Source organism: Pongo abelii, chromosome 4 (assembly GCF_028885655.2).
Source record: "Pongo abelii isolate AG06213 chromosome 4, NHGRI_mPonAbe1-v2.0_pri, whole genome shotgun sequence".
In the NCBI taxonomy this organism is placed as follows: domain Eukaryota; kingdom Metazoa; phylum Chordata; class Mammalia; order Primates; family Hominidae; genus Pongo; species Pongo abelii.
This window is the reverse complement of record NC_071989.2, coordinates 40,975,784-40,989,896: the sequence shown is the minus strand read 5'-3', so window position 1 is coordinate 40,989,896 and position 14,113 is coordinate 40,975,784. Positions and strand designations below refer to the sequence as shown.

Sequence of the window (14,113 nt, the reverse complement as noted above, 5' to 3'; positions counted from 1 at the left end):
GGGAATTGTTGCAATTCAGCCTTAATCTGCACACCTAACAAATATTTTTCAAATCATATCTCAAATATAGGATACACATTTGTCACCTTTGACTTTAGTTTATCCAGGAAAAACCCAAATAAATTATGTCATCTGAATCAAGTGATATGAGGACCTTCATTTGGATTCCTTTTTCAATCTTAAATATGTATATATGAATGACAGGTTTGTGGCAAGCTTTATGAAGACTTGTTTAATTTGGAACCTGATAATAATGTTTGTGTCACAAATCTTTTGAAGTGTTAATGATCCTAAAGATTATAGATAAAATCCAGCCCTTTCCCACAGACCACAGTGGAGGGTACTAGAACTCTCTGGTAACCCTAACTCTCCCTAACCCTAACCCTAACCCTAACTTCCTAGTATGTATGGTTTGAAATGCCTAGTAGTGAGAAGGCCTAGGGAATGTTTTAAATAATTTTTATAACATAAAGATGTTCATTAGGGACAGGATGGCTGGTTGAACGAATTAATTCATCTAGTTTAATGGCAATACCTGGGGTTCCCTGAAAGCCACATTGTAAATAGAATAAATAGAAATGGAATTGGGAGTTCAAAATACCTCTGAGCTACCATAGTAAGGATATGACCACTTGATTTTGACCAGATGGACATAAGATTCAATAACTGGAAAGGGAATGGTTTACATTTTCATAGTTATGTAAGGGGTGAAAAGAGAACTATAATTTCTTACCCTGAATGGCAGAGTAAGGGGTAAAAATCACCGAAATGCTATTTTTACTGGACTAAAAATATATCTTAAAAAATGAAAAGGGTTTTTTATGTAGTTGCTAGTTTATGAATATTACTGACAGATTTTTTGGTCTTTTTTTGCCTATAGGTGCTAATGTCTCTTCATGAAATGTTCCCAGCAGTACATGCAGCAGAAATGGCCGTCCAGCGAAATCCACATTCATGGGAGTCTTGGCAGACTTTGGGACGTGCTCAACTTGGTTTAGGAGAGATAATCCTGGTGAGGAAGTCAGATTATTATAATGCAGAAATTTTAAGTATATTTTGACTTTTTTTTTTTTTTTTTTGAGAGGGAGTCTTGATGTCACCCAGGGTACAGTGCAGTGGTGCAATCTCAGCTCACGGCAACCTCCGCCTCCTGGGTTCAAGTGATTCTCCTGCCTCAGCCTCCTGAGTAGCTGGGACTATAGGCATGCACCACCATGCCTGGCTAATGTTTTTGTATTTTTAGTAGAGACGGGGTGTCACCATGTTAGCCAGGCTGGTCTTGAACTCTTGACCTCAAATGATCCTCCAGCCTCAGCCTCCCAAAGTGCTGGGATTACAGGCGTGAGCCAACATGCCGAGTCTATTTTGACATTTTTTTGATTAACTGAACCCAAAAGTGAATAGCCGTTTATCAAATCTATACAAAAAACAATTAGCAAATTACTTCTTAAAGGTATTAATCCATAAACACAGTTCAGAGGTATTACTGAGCATCTTTTTTATTATAGACACTAGTTATATCATGATCAGAATATTTTTCAGTTACTTGACATCATGGATATTAAAAAAAATTTAACATAAAACATTGGCATTTGGTAAACCTTATTTAAATAGGCAATAGGCAACTTTTTGGCTTAGTTCTTCGGATCATTAAATTTACCACATTATAAAGTGGTATTAGTATCACTGTGGAGACAAAACCGCTAATAGATTATATAGGGGAAGGAAGACAGTAGAATATGGGAGAGAAATGGTGATGAACGTTTAGACTGAAAAGTTGTTAGGCTTATTGAGGGGATAAAGAGGAAGAGTAGAAATGTGTGCAAATGAAATACTCATTGTGTAATGTTTACCATAAACTGGTACCTAATGCATCTCTCAATTTGTCTGGACTATACCTTGTTAGCAGCAGAGGCTATCTAGGTAAGAATTAGCTGTGACAGCTGTCCTGTTGTTTTTCTTTTGGCAGGGCTATATACACCTGATAGCTAACGAAATTTAACTTCCTAACAAGTGTTTGCAAATCTAATATACAGTGCCAAATTTCCTCCTTGTTATTAAGTAAATTAAGATTTTAAAAATGGTTTTTTTTTTACAGTTCAAAATAAAACAAATTTTAAAAGTTTCTTGCAAGACTAAAATTACTGATAAATTCAAAATTTAAACTTACTAACAGTGGTTTTAGTAAATTGTGGATGACTTGGATTTTTTTTCTGGCATTCTTATAAATGTATCATTATTTCTACTTACCAAAAAAGGTGTTTGTCAAATTCTCAGAAATAGTAAGGAATTTCTATGAGAAAATAATTGATTTGATTAAAGTAAGTTAATGATAATCTAAATGAGATTCACAGTGATAGAAACCATTTTAACCAAGTACTGTTTTATTCTTGCCATTTAGCATTGGCAACAACTTCTCTCTTTTTACATGAAGACTTAAATCATACCAGAGTTGGAAAAAAGAGTTCAAAGAGTTTAGTTTTCTAACAGATTAACAAGGGAAGAAAACCCTATCATATAATACTTTTTCCTTGCCTACCTTATTAAAAATTTATACATCACTATCTCTTTTGCTAATAGTGTCTATGGTAATGGAACAAATCTCTAGGACATAATATTTAGTAAAGATTGTACTTTATAAAGAAAGAAAATACACTGCAGGTGAGACAGAGATACTTTGAATCACCCAATAAAAATAATTTAATATTTACATTTTTTTGAATAAGAGTACCAGTTCAACTTTTTTTTTCTGTTGATATGGCTCTATTCATTAATACTGTGAAATTCTTAGAAGAATTGAAAGTATTTTTTTTTTTGCCATTTAAATGTAATTTTTAGGAATCTTCTCTGTTTTTATGTAGATTTAAGCTGTTCTCTTAAAAGACTAGAATGGTAAAAAAAAAGATGACTCAAAATGTCATAATGAAGGGACACTATGTAAAATATATTGAAAGCAAGCTAGAATTTCTAACATCTAACAATTCTTACTATATATACATATGGACTAAAACCATAGGAAATTACATATGTAAATAGCACAGGCAGTAAATTAAAAGTCAGTAGTTGGGTATATCTCCATGAATAATTATTTAAACTTTGTAGGAGTTGGATGTGAACATTGGAAAATGTTTATAGGAGATATATATATAATATGTATATATATGGTATACATTTTATATATATACGTGTGTGTGTGTGTGTGTGTGTATATATATATATATATATATATATATATAAAAGACTTTATGAGAATGAGATTTTAAGAAGTGGAAGGATGAGAGAATAAGAAAGCTGAAGCCGGGCGCGGTGGCTCAAGCCTGTACTCCCAGCACTTTGGGAGGCCGAGGCGGGCGGATCACAAGGTCAGGAGATCGAGACCATCCTGGCTAACACGGTGAAACCCCGTCTCTACTAAAAATACAAAAAACTAGCTGGGCGTGGTGGTGGGCGCCTGTAGTCCCAGCTGCTCGGGAGGCTGAGGCAGGAGAATAGCGTGAACCTGGGGGGCGGAGCTTGCAGTGAGCTGAGATCGTGCCACTGCACTCCAGCCTGGGTGACAGTGCAAGACTCTGTCTCAAAAAAAAAAAAAAAAAAAACTGAAGAAAATTGTTCTGGGAGTTAAAAATTCTGTATGAGGGAATGGAGATGGTGAGAAAGGAATACGTAAGGGATTTATCCTGAAGAAGAAGGTAGAGAGGGAAGGAGATTGGGAAAGGTAATGAATACCAGGAGGTAACAGTATCAGGAAGGATTCTTCTGTTGGCTTTCCAGGGTTCTCAGCCTTCAGTGCTGGAACTAGCTTTGTGGCTTCCCTTGTTCAGGCTCTGTGTAATTCATTGCCAGCTTTTGCTTTTCTTCATGCCGATGTGTAATAAATACTAATTTTGTTTACTAATGTTTTCTCTGTTTTCCAAGTCTCATTTTAGCCATTGGTTTTAATATTTTGCATGAGCAAATCTTTAATTAGAAATTTCAGTTGCATAATTTGATTCTTTTTATTGTTTCGCTTTTGTAGTGGTAGTAATGGGATGGACAAGTGATAATTTCCAGACAAAAGGAAGATGATTGAGAGTTTTTAAAATTTCACTTGAGGGGCTGGGCATCCTGGCTCACGCGTATAATCTCAGCACTTTGGGAGGCTGAGGCAGAAGGATTGCTTGAGGCCAGGAGTTTGGACCAACCTGGGTAGCATAGCAAGATCCTATATTTACAAAAAAAAAAAAAAAAATTCGGCTGGGCATGGTGGCTCATGCCTGTAATCCCAGCATGTTGGGAGGCTGAGGTGGGTTGATCACCTGAGGTCAGGAGTTTTGAGACCAGCCTGGCCAACATGGTGAAACCTCGTCTCTACTAAAAATACAAAAATTAGCCAGGCATGGTGGTATGTGCCTGTAGTTCCAGCTACTCAGGAGGCAGGAGAATATCTTGAACCTGGGAGGTGGAGGTTGCAGTGAGCTGAGATCGCACCACTGCACTCCAGCATGGGTGACAGAGTGAGACTCCATCTCAAAAAAAAAATTCACTTGTAAATTTTTAGTTTAGTTAATTACTGTAGACATTGTTTGAGTCAAGCTGCATTATCTTCTTTATAATTGAATAGTACAAATTCTTGAATTATAGTCTTTATAAATGTTGTATGTTGACACTTAAGAATTGAGGAGTTTTTTTTTTTTTCTTGAAAAATAGTTTGTTTATGAGCTTTATTATTGTTCTGGTTTTTTTTTTTTTTTTTTTTGAGATGGAGTCTCGCTCTGTTCCCCAGGCTGGAGTGCAGTGGTGTGATCTCGGCTCACTTCAACCTCCACCTCCCGGGTTCAAGCCATTCTCATTCCTCAGCCTCCCAAGTAGCTGGGACTATAGGCATGCGCCACCGTGTCTGGCTAATTTTTGTAATTTTAGTAGAGACAGGGTTTCACCATGTTGGCCAGGCTGGTCTTGAACTCCTGACCTCATGATCCACCTGCCTCAGCCTCCCAAAGTTCCGGGATTACAGGCATGAGCCACTGTGCCTTGCCTCACAATTTTACTTTTTGAGTCTATGAATTTGCCTGTTTTAGAGATATCGTATAAGTGGAATTATGCAGAATTTGCTTTCTGTGACTGGCTTCTTTCACTTAGCAGGGAATGTCCTCAAAGTCCCATCCATGTTGTGTATTGTAGAATTTACTTCTTTTTTGAAGCTGAAAAATATTTCATTTTATGTGTATACCATTTGCTTTATCCATTCTTCCTTTGATGGACATTTAGGTTGTTTCTACATATTGGCTATTGTGAATAGTGCTGCAATGAACCTGGGAGTGCTAATATCTCTTTGAGATCTTGATTCTTTTGGATAAATATCCAGAAATGAGATAGCTTTATTACATGGTAGTTCTAATTTTAATTTTTTGAAGAAACTCTATAATGGCTACACCATTTTGCGTTTTTACTAACAATGTACAAGAGTTCCAGTTTCTCCGTAACCTCACTGACACATCTTGCCTTTTTGTTTTTTTTTTTTTGAGAGGGAATCTTGCTCTGTCACCCAGGCTGGAGTGCAGTGGTGTGATCTCGGCTCACTGTAACCTCTGCCTCCCGGGTTCAAGTGATTCTCCTGCCTCAGCCTCCTGAGTAGCTGGGATTACAGGCGCCCATCACCACGCCTGGCTAATTTTTGTATTTTTAGTAGAGACAGGGTTTCGCCATGTTGGCCAGGCTGGACTTGAACTCCTGGTCTCAGGTAATCCGCCCACCATGGCCTCCCACAGTGCTGGGATTATAGGTGTGAGTCACCGCACCTGGCCACTTTTTTTTTTTTTTTGTGATAATACCCATTTTAACAGATGTGAGGTGATATTTCATGGTGGTTTTGATTTGCATTTCCCTGATTAGTGATATTGAGCATCTTTTCAAATACCTGTTAGCCATTTAGAGAAATGTCTATTCAAGTGTTTAGCCCATTTTAAGATCAGGTTACTAGGTTTTTTGGCTATTGAGTTATTTTTTATATATTTGAAAGTTAAACCCTTAGATATGATTTGCAAACATTTTCTCCCATTCCGTAGGTTTCCTTTTACTCTGGTGATTGTTTCCTTTGTTGTGCAGAAGCCTTTTAATTTGATGTAATCTCACTTGCCTATTTTTGATTTTGTTGCCTATGTTTTTGGTGTTATATTCAGGAAATCATTTTTAAGACCAATGTCATGAAGGTTTTCCCTGTTTTGTTTTGTTTTGTTTTGTTTTGTTTTTGTAGGAGTCTTATAGCTTCAGGTCTTACATTTAAGTCTTTAATGCACTTGGAGTTGACTTTTGTTTATGGTGTAAGATGAGGATCCATTTTCATTCTTTTGCACGTGGATATCCGGTTTTCCCAGCATCATTTGTTGAAGAAACTAGACTTTCCTCATTATGTATACTTGATGCCCTTGTTGAAGATCAGCTGACCATGTTGTGTGTGGATTTATTTGTAGGCTGTCTATTCTGTTCCATTGGTCTATATATCTGACTTTATGCCAGAATTGTGTTGTTTTGTTTGCTGTCACTTTGTAATATATTTTGAAATTCAAGAGTGTGATGCCCCTAGTTTTGTTCTTACTTCTAAAATTGATTTTGTCCATTTACTTTGTGCCCAGCTCAGGGAAGGGGTGATAGCAACTTCCAGCCCAAATATCCCTCTCTGTTCTTGCTAGCCCCCAGGCAGCTGGATTTTGCCAAATCCCATCAGTACTCCACTACAGGTAAGACAGAAGCCAGTCCTTTTGGTAGTCCCCATAAAAACTGGGGCATTGGACACAGTGTGGACCAATTCTTTTCCTCCCTAGGCAAAATCTGGGAGCTGGGAATTTTCTTCCCTCACTCTATGCCAAGCTGGGGGAACAGATAGGGTGATTACTCTTCCAAACCTCCATTATCTCTGTTCTCCTGTAGGTGGTTAGATTATGTAGGACTTGTTTTAACAGTGGTCCAAAAAACAGGCAAGACAGAAACCAGTACTTTTGGTAGCCACTGTAGAAGTTGGGGCATTGGACACTCAGACCAACTCATTCTTTCCCTTGAGGGTAGCTTGGAGCTGCAAGGTTCTTCCCAATCCTATGGAGCTGTGCTGGGAGAAGGATTCTGGTGAGAGGGTGTCCTGAATCTCCCTTCTGGCTTTGATGAGTGTGGATTCTTATTCATCCAGGGTGCAGGAGCCTTTCAGTTAGTTTCTGGATTTCTCACAAAGGAATTTTGTTTGTGAATTGTTGCTGAATTGGTGTATTTGTTGGATGAAGGAGGGTCCAGGGCTTCCCACTCTGCCATCTTGCTGATGCTACTCCTCTGCCATTTTGTTTTGTGAAGTTCTTTGAAGAGGAGTGCCCTTGGGAGATTTTAAACTGTCTTAAATTTAAAAATGTAATTGCAGCTCTTTGGATTTACTTTAAATACATATGTATATTTAAGTTTAGTAAATATGAAAGCATTAGTAATCAAGACAGTATAGTACTTAGATAGGCATAATGTAGACATATAGATCAGTGGGATAGAACTGAAAGTACAGAAATAAACCTACATTTTTACAGCTAATTGGACAAGGGTGTCAAGACAATTTAATGGGGGAAGGAATAGTCTTCAGCAAATGGTGCTGAGGCAGTTGGATATCCACATGCAAATGAATGATGTTGGACTCTTACTTCACATTTTATATAAAAATTAACTCAAAAACAAACAAAGACCTAAACATAAGAACTAAAAGTATTATAAAACTCTTAGGAGAGAACATAGGTGTAAATCTTTGTAACCTTGGACTCAGCAATATATTAATATTTTTTAGATATGACATTGGAAGCACAAGCAACAAAAGAAAAAAGTAGATAAAAATTGGACTTCAAATTAAACACTTTTGTGCTTCAAAAGTTACTGTCAAGAAAGTGAAAAGGCAGTTCACAGAATGGAAGAAAATATTTGTAAGTCATGTATCTGATAAAGGTCTAGTATGTAGACTCTGTAAAAAACTCTTACAACTCAATAACAAAAAGACAAATAATGTAATTTAAAAATAGGCAAAGGATTTGAAAAGATATTTTTCCAAAGAAGATACACACACAGCTAATGAGCACATGAAAGATGCTCAACATTGTTACTTGTCAGGGAAATGAAAATCAAAACCACATTGAGATACTACTTCACATTCACTATCATAAAAAAGATGGACAATATGAAGTGTTGGTGAGGGTGTGGAGAAATTGGAGTCCTCGTACATTGCTGGTGGGAATGTAAACTGTTATAGCCATTTTGGAAAACAGTCTGGCAGCTCCTCAAAAAAATGAAACATATAGTTACCATATGACAAAACAGTTCCACTCTTTATACCTAAGAGAAATGAAGACATATGTCCACACAAAAACATTTATATAAACATTCATAGCAGCAGCATTTAAAATGGCCAAGAAGTGGAAACAACTCAAATGCCATCAACTGACGAATAGATAAACAAAATGTGGTATATCCATACAATGAAATATTATTAAGCATTAAAAAGAAATGATGCCTGTTACAACACGGATGAACTTTAAAAACAATATGTTAAGTGAAAGAAACCAGACATAAAAGGCTGTATGATTTCATTTATATGAAGTATACAGAATAGACAGATATATAGCAATAGCAAGTAAATTAATGCTTGCCTAGAGCTGGGGTTTTGGGGAGAAATGAGGAGTAACTGCCAGTAGGTATGGAATTTTCTTTGGGGGGTGATAAAAATGTTCTAGAATTGATTATGGGTAATGGCTGTGTAACTGTGAATATTGAATTGTATGTTTTAAAGGGGTGAGCTTTATTGCTGTTTTAAAATTTCAGTAAATGTGAATAAAATACCTTTTAATGTTTCCTAAGGCATTAGCTTTATGCCATGAAGAGGTATTTATTTTTTAACACTTCTATATAGGTGGATTTTTATTAGAATATTAAGAACACGTAAAGCACAATTCCCATGGTACCTTAATTTTTAATTTTTATTTATTTACTTTTGAGACAGTCTCGTTCTGTCGCTCAGGCTGGAGTGCAGTGGTACCATCTCAGTTCACTGCAACCTCTGCTTCCTGGGTTCAAGTGATTCTCCTGCCTCAGCCTCCAAATTAGCTGGGATTACAGGCATACACCACCACACCCAGCTAATTTTTTTTTTTTCCGAGACGGAATCTTGCTCTGTCGCCCAGGCTGAAGTGCGGTGGTGCAATCTTGGCTCACTGCAACCTCTGCCTCCTGGGTTCAAGCGATTCTCCTGCCTCAGCCCCCCGAGTAGCCACCACGTGGAGGGCGCCACCACACCCAGCTAATTTTTGTATTTTTAGTAGAGATGGGGTTTCACCATTTTGTCCAGGCTGGTCTTGAACTCCTGACGTCGTGATCTGCCCACCTCCGCCTGCCAGAGTGCTGGGATTACAGGCGTGAGCCACCATGCCCAGCCGAATACTGCTTTATATACCTATCTCTGTGTATTTTTTTTTTTTTTTTTTTGAGACGGAGTCTTGCTCTGTCATCCAGGCTGGAGTGCAGTGGCACCATCTTGGCTCACTGTAACCTCTGCCTCCGGGGTTCAAGCAATTTTCCTGCCTCAGCCTCCTGAGTAGCTGGGATTACAGGCACCACCACCATGCCCAACTAATTTTTTTTGTATCTTTAGTAGAGATGGGGTTTTGTCATTGAACTCCTGGTCTCGAGTGATCCATGCTTTTGCCTCGGCCTCCCAAAGAGTTGGATTTACAGGCGTGAGCCATCATGTGTCTATCTTCTTTATGACTTCTCTAAAGGGCCTATTAGATTGTAAATCTGTAGATTATGTGCAATCTTTTTTTTTTTTTTTTTTCCTTTTTTTTTTTGAGACAGAGTTTCACTCTTGTTGCCCAGGCTGGGGCATAATTGTGCGATCTCGGCTCACTGCAACCTCCGCCTCCCGAGTTCAAGTGATTCTCCTGCCTCAGCCTCACGAGTAGCTGGGATTACAGGCGTGCACCACCACGGCCGGCTAATTTTTTGTATTTTTAGTAGAGACGGGGTTTCAACGTGGCCAGGCTGGTCTTGAACTTCTGACCTCAGGTGATCCGCCTGCCTTGGCCTCCCAGAGTGCTGGGATTGCAGGCATGAGCCACGGTACCCGGCCGATTAAGTGCAATCTTAAAACTAATCTGTTTGCATGAGAATCTTCTATCCAGAGACTAAGTATACTCAGAGAAAACAACATATAATAGATTTAGACCAATGGTTCTCACCTGGAGGGCAGTTTTACCCCCAGAGAACATTTGCCATGTCTAGAGACATTTTTGTTTATCACAACTAGGAAAGGAAGCTGTATTGGATTTAGTGAGTGTAGGTCAGGGATGTTGCTGAATATTCTACATTATAGAGGACAGCCCTTCCAAAATAAAGAATTACTCAGCCAAATATGTCAGTAGTGCTGAGGCTGACCTTTATCCAGACTGTAGTGGAGTTCTTGTGACTAAGCAGTATAATGAATAAGAGAATGGACTCTGAAGCCAGACTGCCTGAATTTGCATCCCAGCTCTGCCAATTCCTAGCTGATACCTTTGGTTTCTACTCTTTTTGTGCTTCTCTAAAATAGTACTGAAAACAATAACCCTACCTACTTCATATGATTATTGTGAGGATAGATGAGTTAACACATGTAAATCTTTTTTTTTTTTTTTTTGAGACGGAGTTTTGCTCTTTTTGCCCAGGCTGGAGTGCAATGGCGTGATCTCAGCTCACTGCAGCCTCTGTCTCCCAGGTTCAGGCGATTCTCCTGCCTCAGCCTCCTGGGTAGCTGGGATTACAGGCACCCGCCATCATGCCTGGCTAATTTTTGTATTTTTAGTAGAGACAGGGTTTCACTGTGTTGGCCAGGCTGGTCTTGAACTCTTGACCTCAGGTGATCCGCCCACCTCAGCCTCCCAAAGTGCTGGGATTACAGGTATGAGCCACCGTGCCCGGCCCAATACATGTAAATCTTTAGTGCCTAGAATGTAGTAAACAGTCAATAAATATTAACATTTTTAGGATCTAAACTGTTAACTTCAAAGATATCCACTCCTGGTACCTTTGTGATTGTGGGTTAGCCCAGGAAATCCCCAAATGTACATACTCACTGGTCTACTGAAGCTGAGAATATATTTGCTTTATCTTTAGCCCTATTATGAGTACTCCCATTTTAATGGCTTTTAGTCCATAAGCATATTGTCAGTCACTTTCTTTCACACTTCTATAATTTTTTTCCCCAGTGTTTAGGGCAACACCGTAGCTTCCATCTTTTGTGTTCTAGTACATTAAAATAATGCATTAGGATGTGTATGTGTACAGTATATATGTACACAAACACACAGGATTGTATTAAACATACTAGTTTTTAAAAACAAAACAAAAAACTCTGACCTTATTTTCTAGGCAATTCGAAGTTTTCAAGTAGCCCTTCACATCTATCCAATGAACCCTGAAATATGGAAAGAAGACCTCTCTTGGGCAAGAACGCTCCAGGAGCAGCAGAAGGTAGCACAGAGGATTAAAAAAAGTGAAGCACCAGCTGAAGTAACACACTTTTCACCAAAGTCAATTCCAGACTATGACTTTGAAAGTGATGAGATTGTTGCTGTTTGTGCGGCTATTGCTGAGAAAGAGAAGACAGTTTCAGCAAATAAAACAATGGTTATTGTGTCGGCTTCTGGGGCCGTAGAGACTGTAACTGAAAAGGAGGATGGTGCTACACCACCAGATGGCTCTGTTTTTATCAAAGCCCGATGAAGCAGTATGCATAGGATTATTTGAATCTGTCTTTTTGATTGCCTCTTGAAGTTTTGACATAGAGACATTTACTCTGGAGATAGATAGGAGAACTCTTGGTTGTAAAATATGTTTTTCAGATGAGGCATATAAAAACTAAAATGGCAGGATTATTGTATAGTGTTTGGAATATGCTTTGATAAGTTATGATTTTTATTTCTCAAGGTTAAAATTCTGAGTAAAATGGTCTTTGATTAATAAACTTAGTTTAATCTGAATATGTAAATGAATACATTTTAAAGACAAAACTTGAAAAGTGTATTCTTGAATAGTGAATAATTTGATCAATGTTACTGAAATGCTGTCTCAACTTCTGTTTTATGATAAAGGAAGTGTGTGATTTCCCTCCCTCTGAGAAATATACTGCGCTTACTATTTGCTGTCTTTTTCTTGCTTCATTAGAGTATGTCTGTCAGAAAGCTTGAATATTTTTGACATTCATTTTGATTCAAAGTTGTCATTTGGTTATATGTGGAATCTTTGAAAGTTTGGCTGAAAATGCACGCAAATGTGTACATTCTAAACATTTTCTGAAGTTTCTCTTAACTCTGATTTGTGTTTCTGTTTTGACTTTGAAGTTATAACAGTGATAGTTGTCTCCTTCAGTATTTGGTAAAAGTGTGAAGTATTGATAAATATGAGAATGATGGTTTTATTTTTTAATTGTTACAGTAAGTAATCCTTACCACAAATGAGTCATTTTTAAAATATGCATTTTTAAATGAATGGCTTTTACAGATAGGTTAATGACAATTGTACTGCTATATTATCCCAGTCAAAACCAATACTTTCTTTTCTTTATTTTAAAAAGCTTTAAAAACCCTGGAAACTTACTTCTTGCTTGTATCTTTCCATTTGATGACTGGGAATTACTTTTCTAGATAACTTTTTTTGAAACTACTCAGTGAAATGAAAAATAATTACAATTTTAAGTAGCTAATTATATCTTTCTAAAAATAAAAAAGTAGGGCTGTTATTACAATGCCAATGAATAAATAACTTAAGTACAAAATACATGGAAATTGGAATGTGATTTATAGTACAATCTCATGAGTATGAAAAGCCTATATTAAAAAAAATTTTATTGAAAGTCCACAGTCATATTCACAAACCAATACTGTCGTTGCTAATCTGAACTATTATTTTTATACTATATATTGTAGTATAATAATATAGAACTGTTGGGTTCTGTTACTTCTGACACTCAGGAAGATACTATTGGTGTATTAATTTTATCTTTGTTAGAGATGAAAGTAGCCCACTTTATGTTAAAGATCTTACTACTGTTGGAGCATATAAGTAATGATCCACATTTTTTATGAAGATGGTTTTTAAAACTTTTGTTTTATTGGAATGCATATCTCTTTTCAGAGTTGGAGAAATTAGTACTTGCCTTGAAAAGAATATTCTTTCCTTAAGTTATATCATCAGAAAATTAGCTCTGGTTAGAGAGGTTAGTTTCAGAGTGCTCCAAAAAATATGTTAATTATTTTATTTTGTTTAGTAAAGAACATTCTCAAAACGTAAATAGGTATCTAGAGAAGTGAGTACTCAACATTTGGTATATTGTTTTGAGTAATGGATGTTTGTTTATTGTGTAATTTGTGAATAAACAGTTTTTTTCTGCATTTTGAAGATTTTCCTATTATTTTGTATTGTTAGCTTTTGAAAAATTAGATTGATCTACTTAATGTCTTTCTTATATGAACATAATATATTTAAAGTACCTTGCATGGTGCCTCACACAAGTAATGCTAGCTATTTCAGTAAATGCTAGCTATTTCTATGAAGAACTTAGTTTGGAGATATTTAACCTCAATTTCCTCTGATTTTAAAAAAGGAGAACTTTTTTTGTAATCCTTTCCTTATCTGAAAGTAAGAAGTCTCTGCTTCCAGTATTATAGGAGAGATAGTGGGATTTTTCTTGACAGGGTCTATAGCTCAAGTCCCAAAGAGGCAAGACTCAGGATGGAATGCATGTGGCCACTAGGCCCTGTTATAAGAACCTAGTGTTTCCTCTGTACTGGCATGGTAGGCCAAGTTAGTCTCTTTCTTACCCAGATATAAGACATAAAATAGTTTAGACATAAGACAGAGGAGAAAAAGAAACTAAGTTATGGAGAAGGAAGGCAGCTCATTTCTGCAGGCCCCCCAAAATGCTTATTTTAGCTCATACTCCTCTATGCATGAAGAGAAAAATGCACCCATTATTTTACAAGGATGTGAATACTGATATACAAACATTGACTAAGCTTGTTAATTTTAATAACAAATCTTTATGAACCTGAAGAGAAATAATTGATGTTCATGATAGTGATATAGATGT

At 37.0% G+C, this 14,113-nt stretch overlaps 1 protein-coding gene across 1 annotated transcript in view; it reads left to right on the top strand.

Annotated features, from left to right (window-relative positions):
• The window catches only part of TTC33 (tetratricopeptide repeat domain 33), a 38,170-nt gene extending 24,755 nt beyond the window's left edge, over positions 1-13,415 (top strand). The window contains exons 4-5 of the mRNA XM_002815517.4: positions 881-1,012; positions 11,395-13,415. Of these exons, the coding sequence (XP_002815563.1) occupies positions 881-1,012; positions 11,395-11,748 (486 nt within the window). The 3' untranslated portion in view covers positions 11,749-13,415. The remainder of the gene's footprint in view (positions 1-880; positions 1,013-11,394) is intronic.
• The last annotated feature ends 698 nt before the right edge of the window (positions 13,416-14,113 follow it).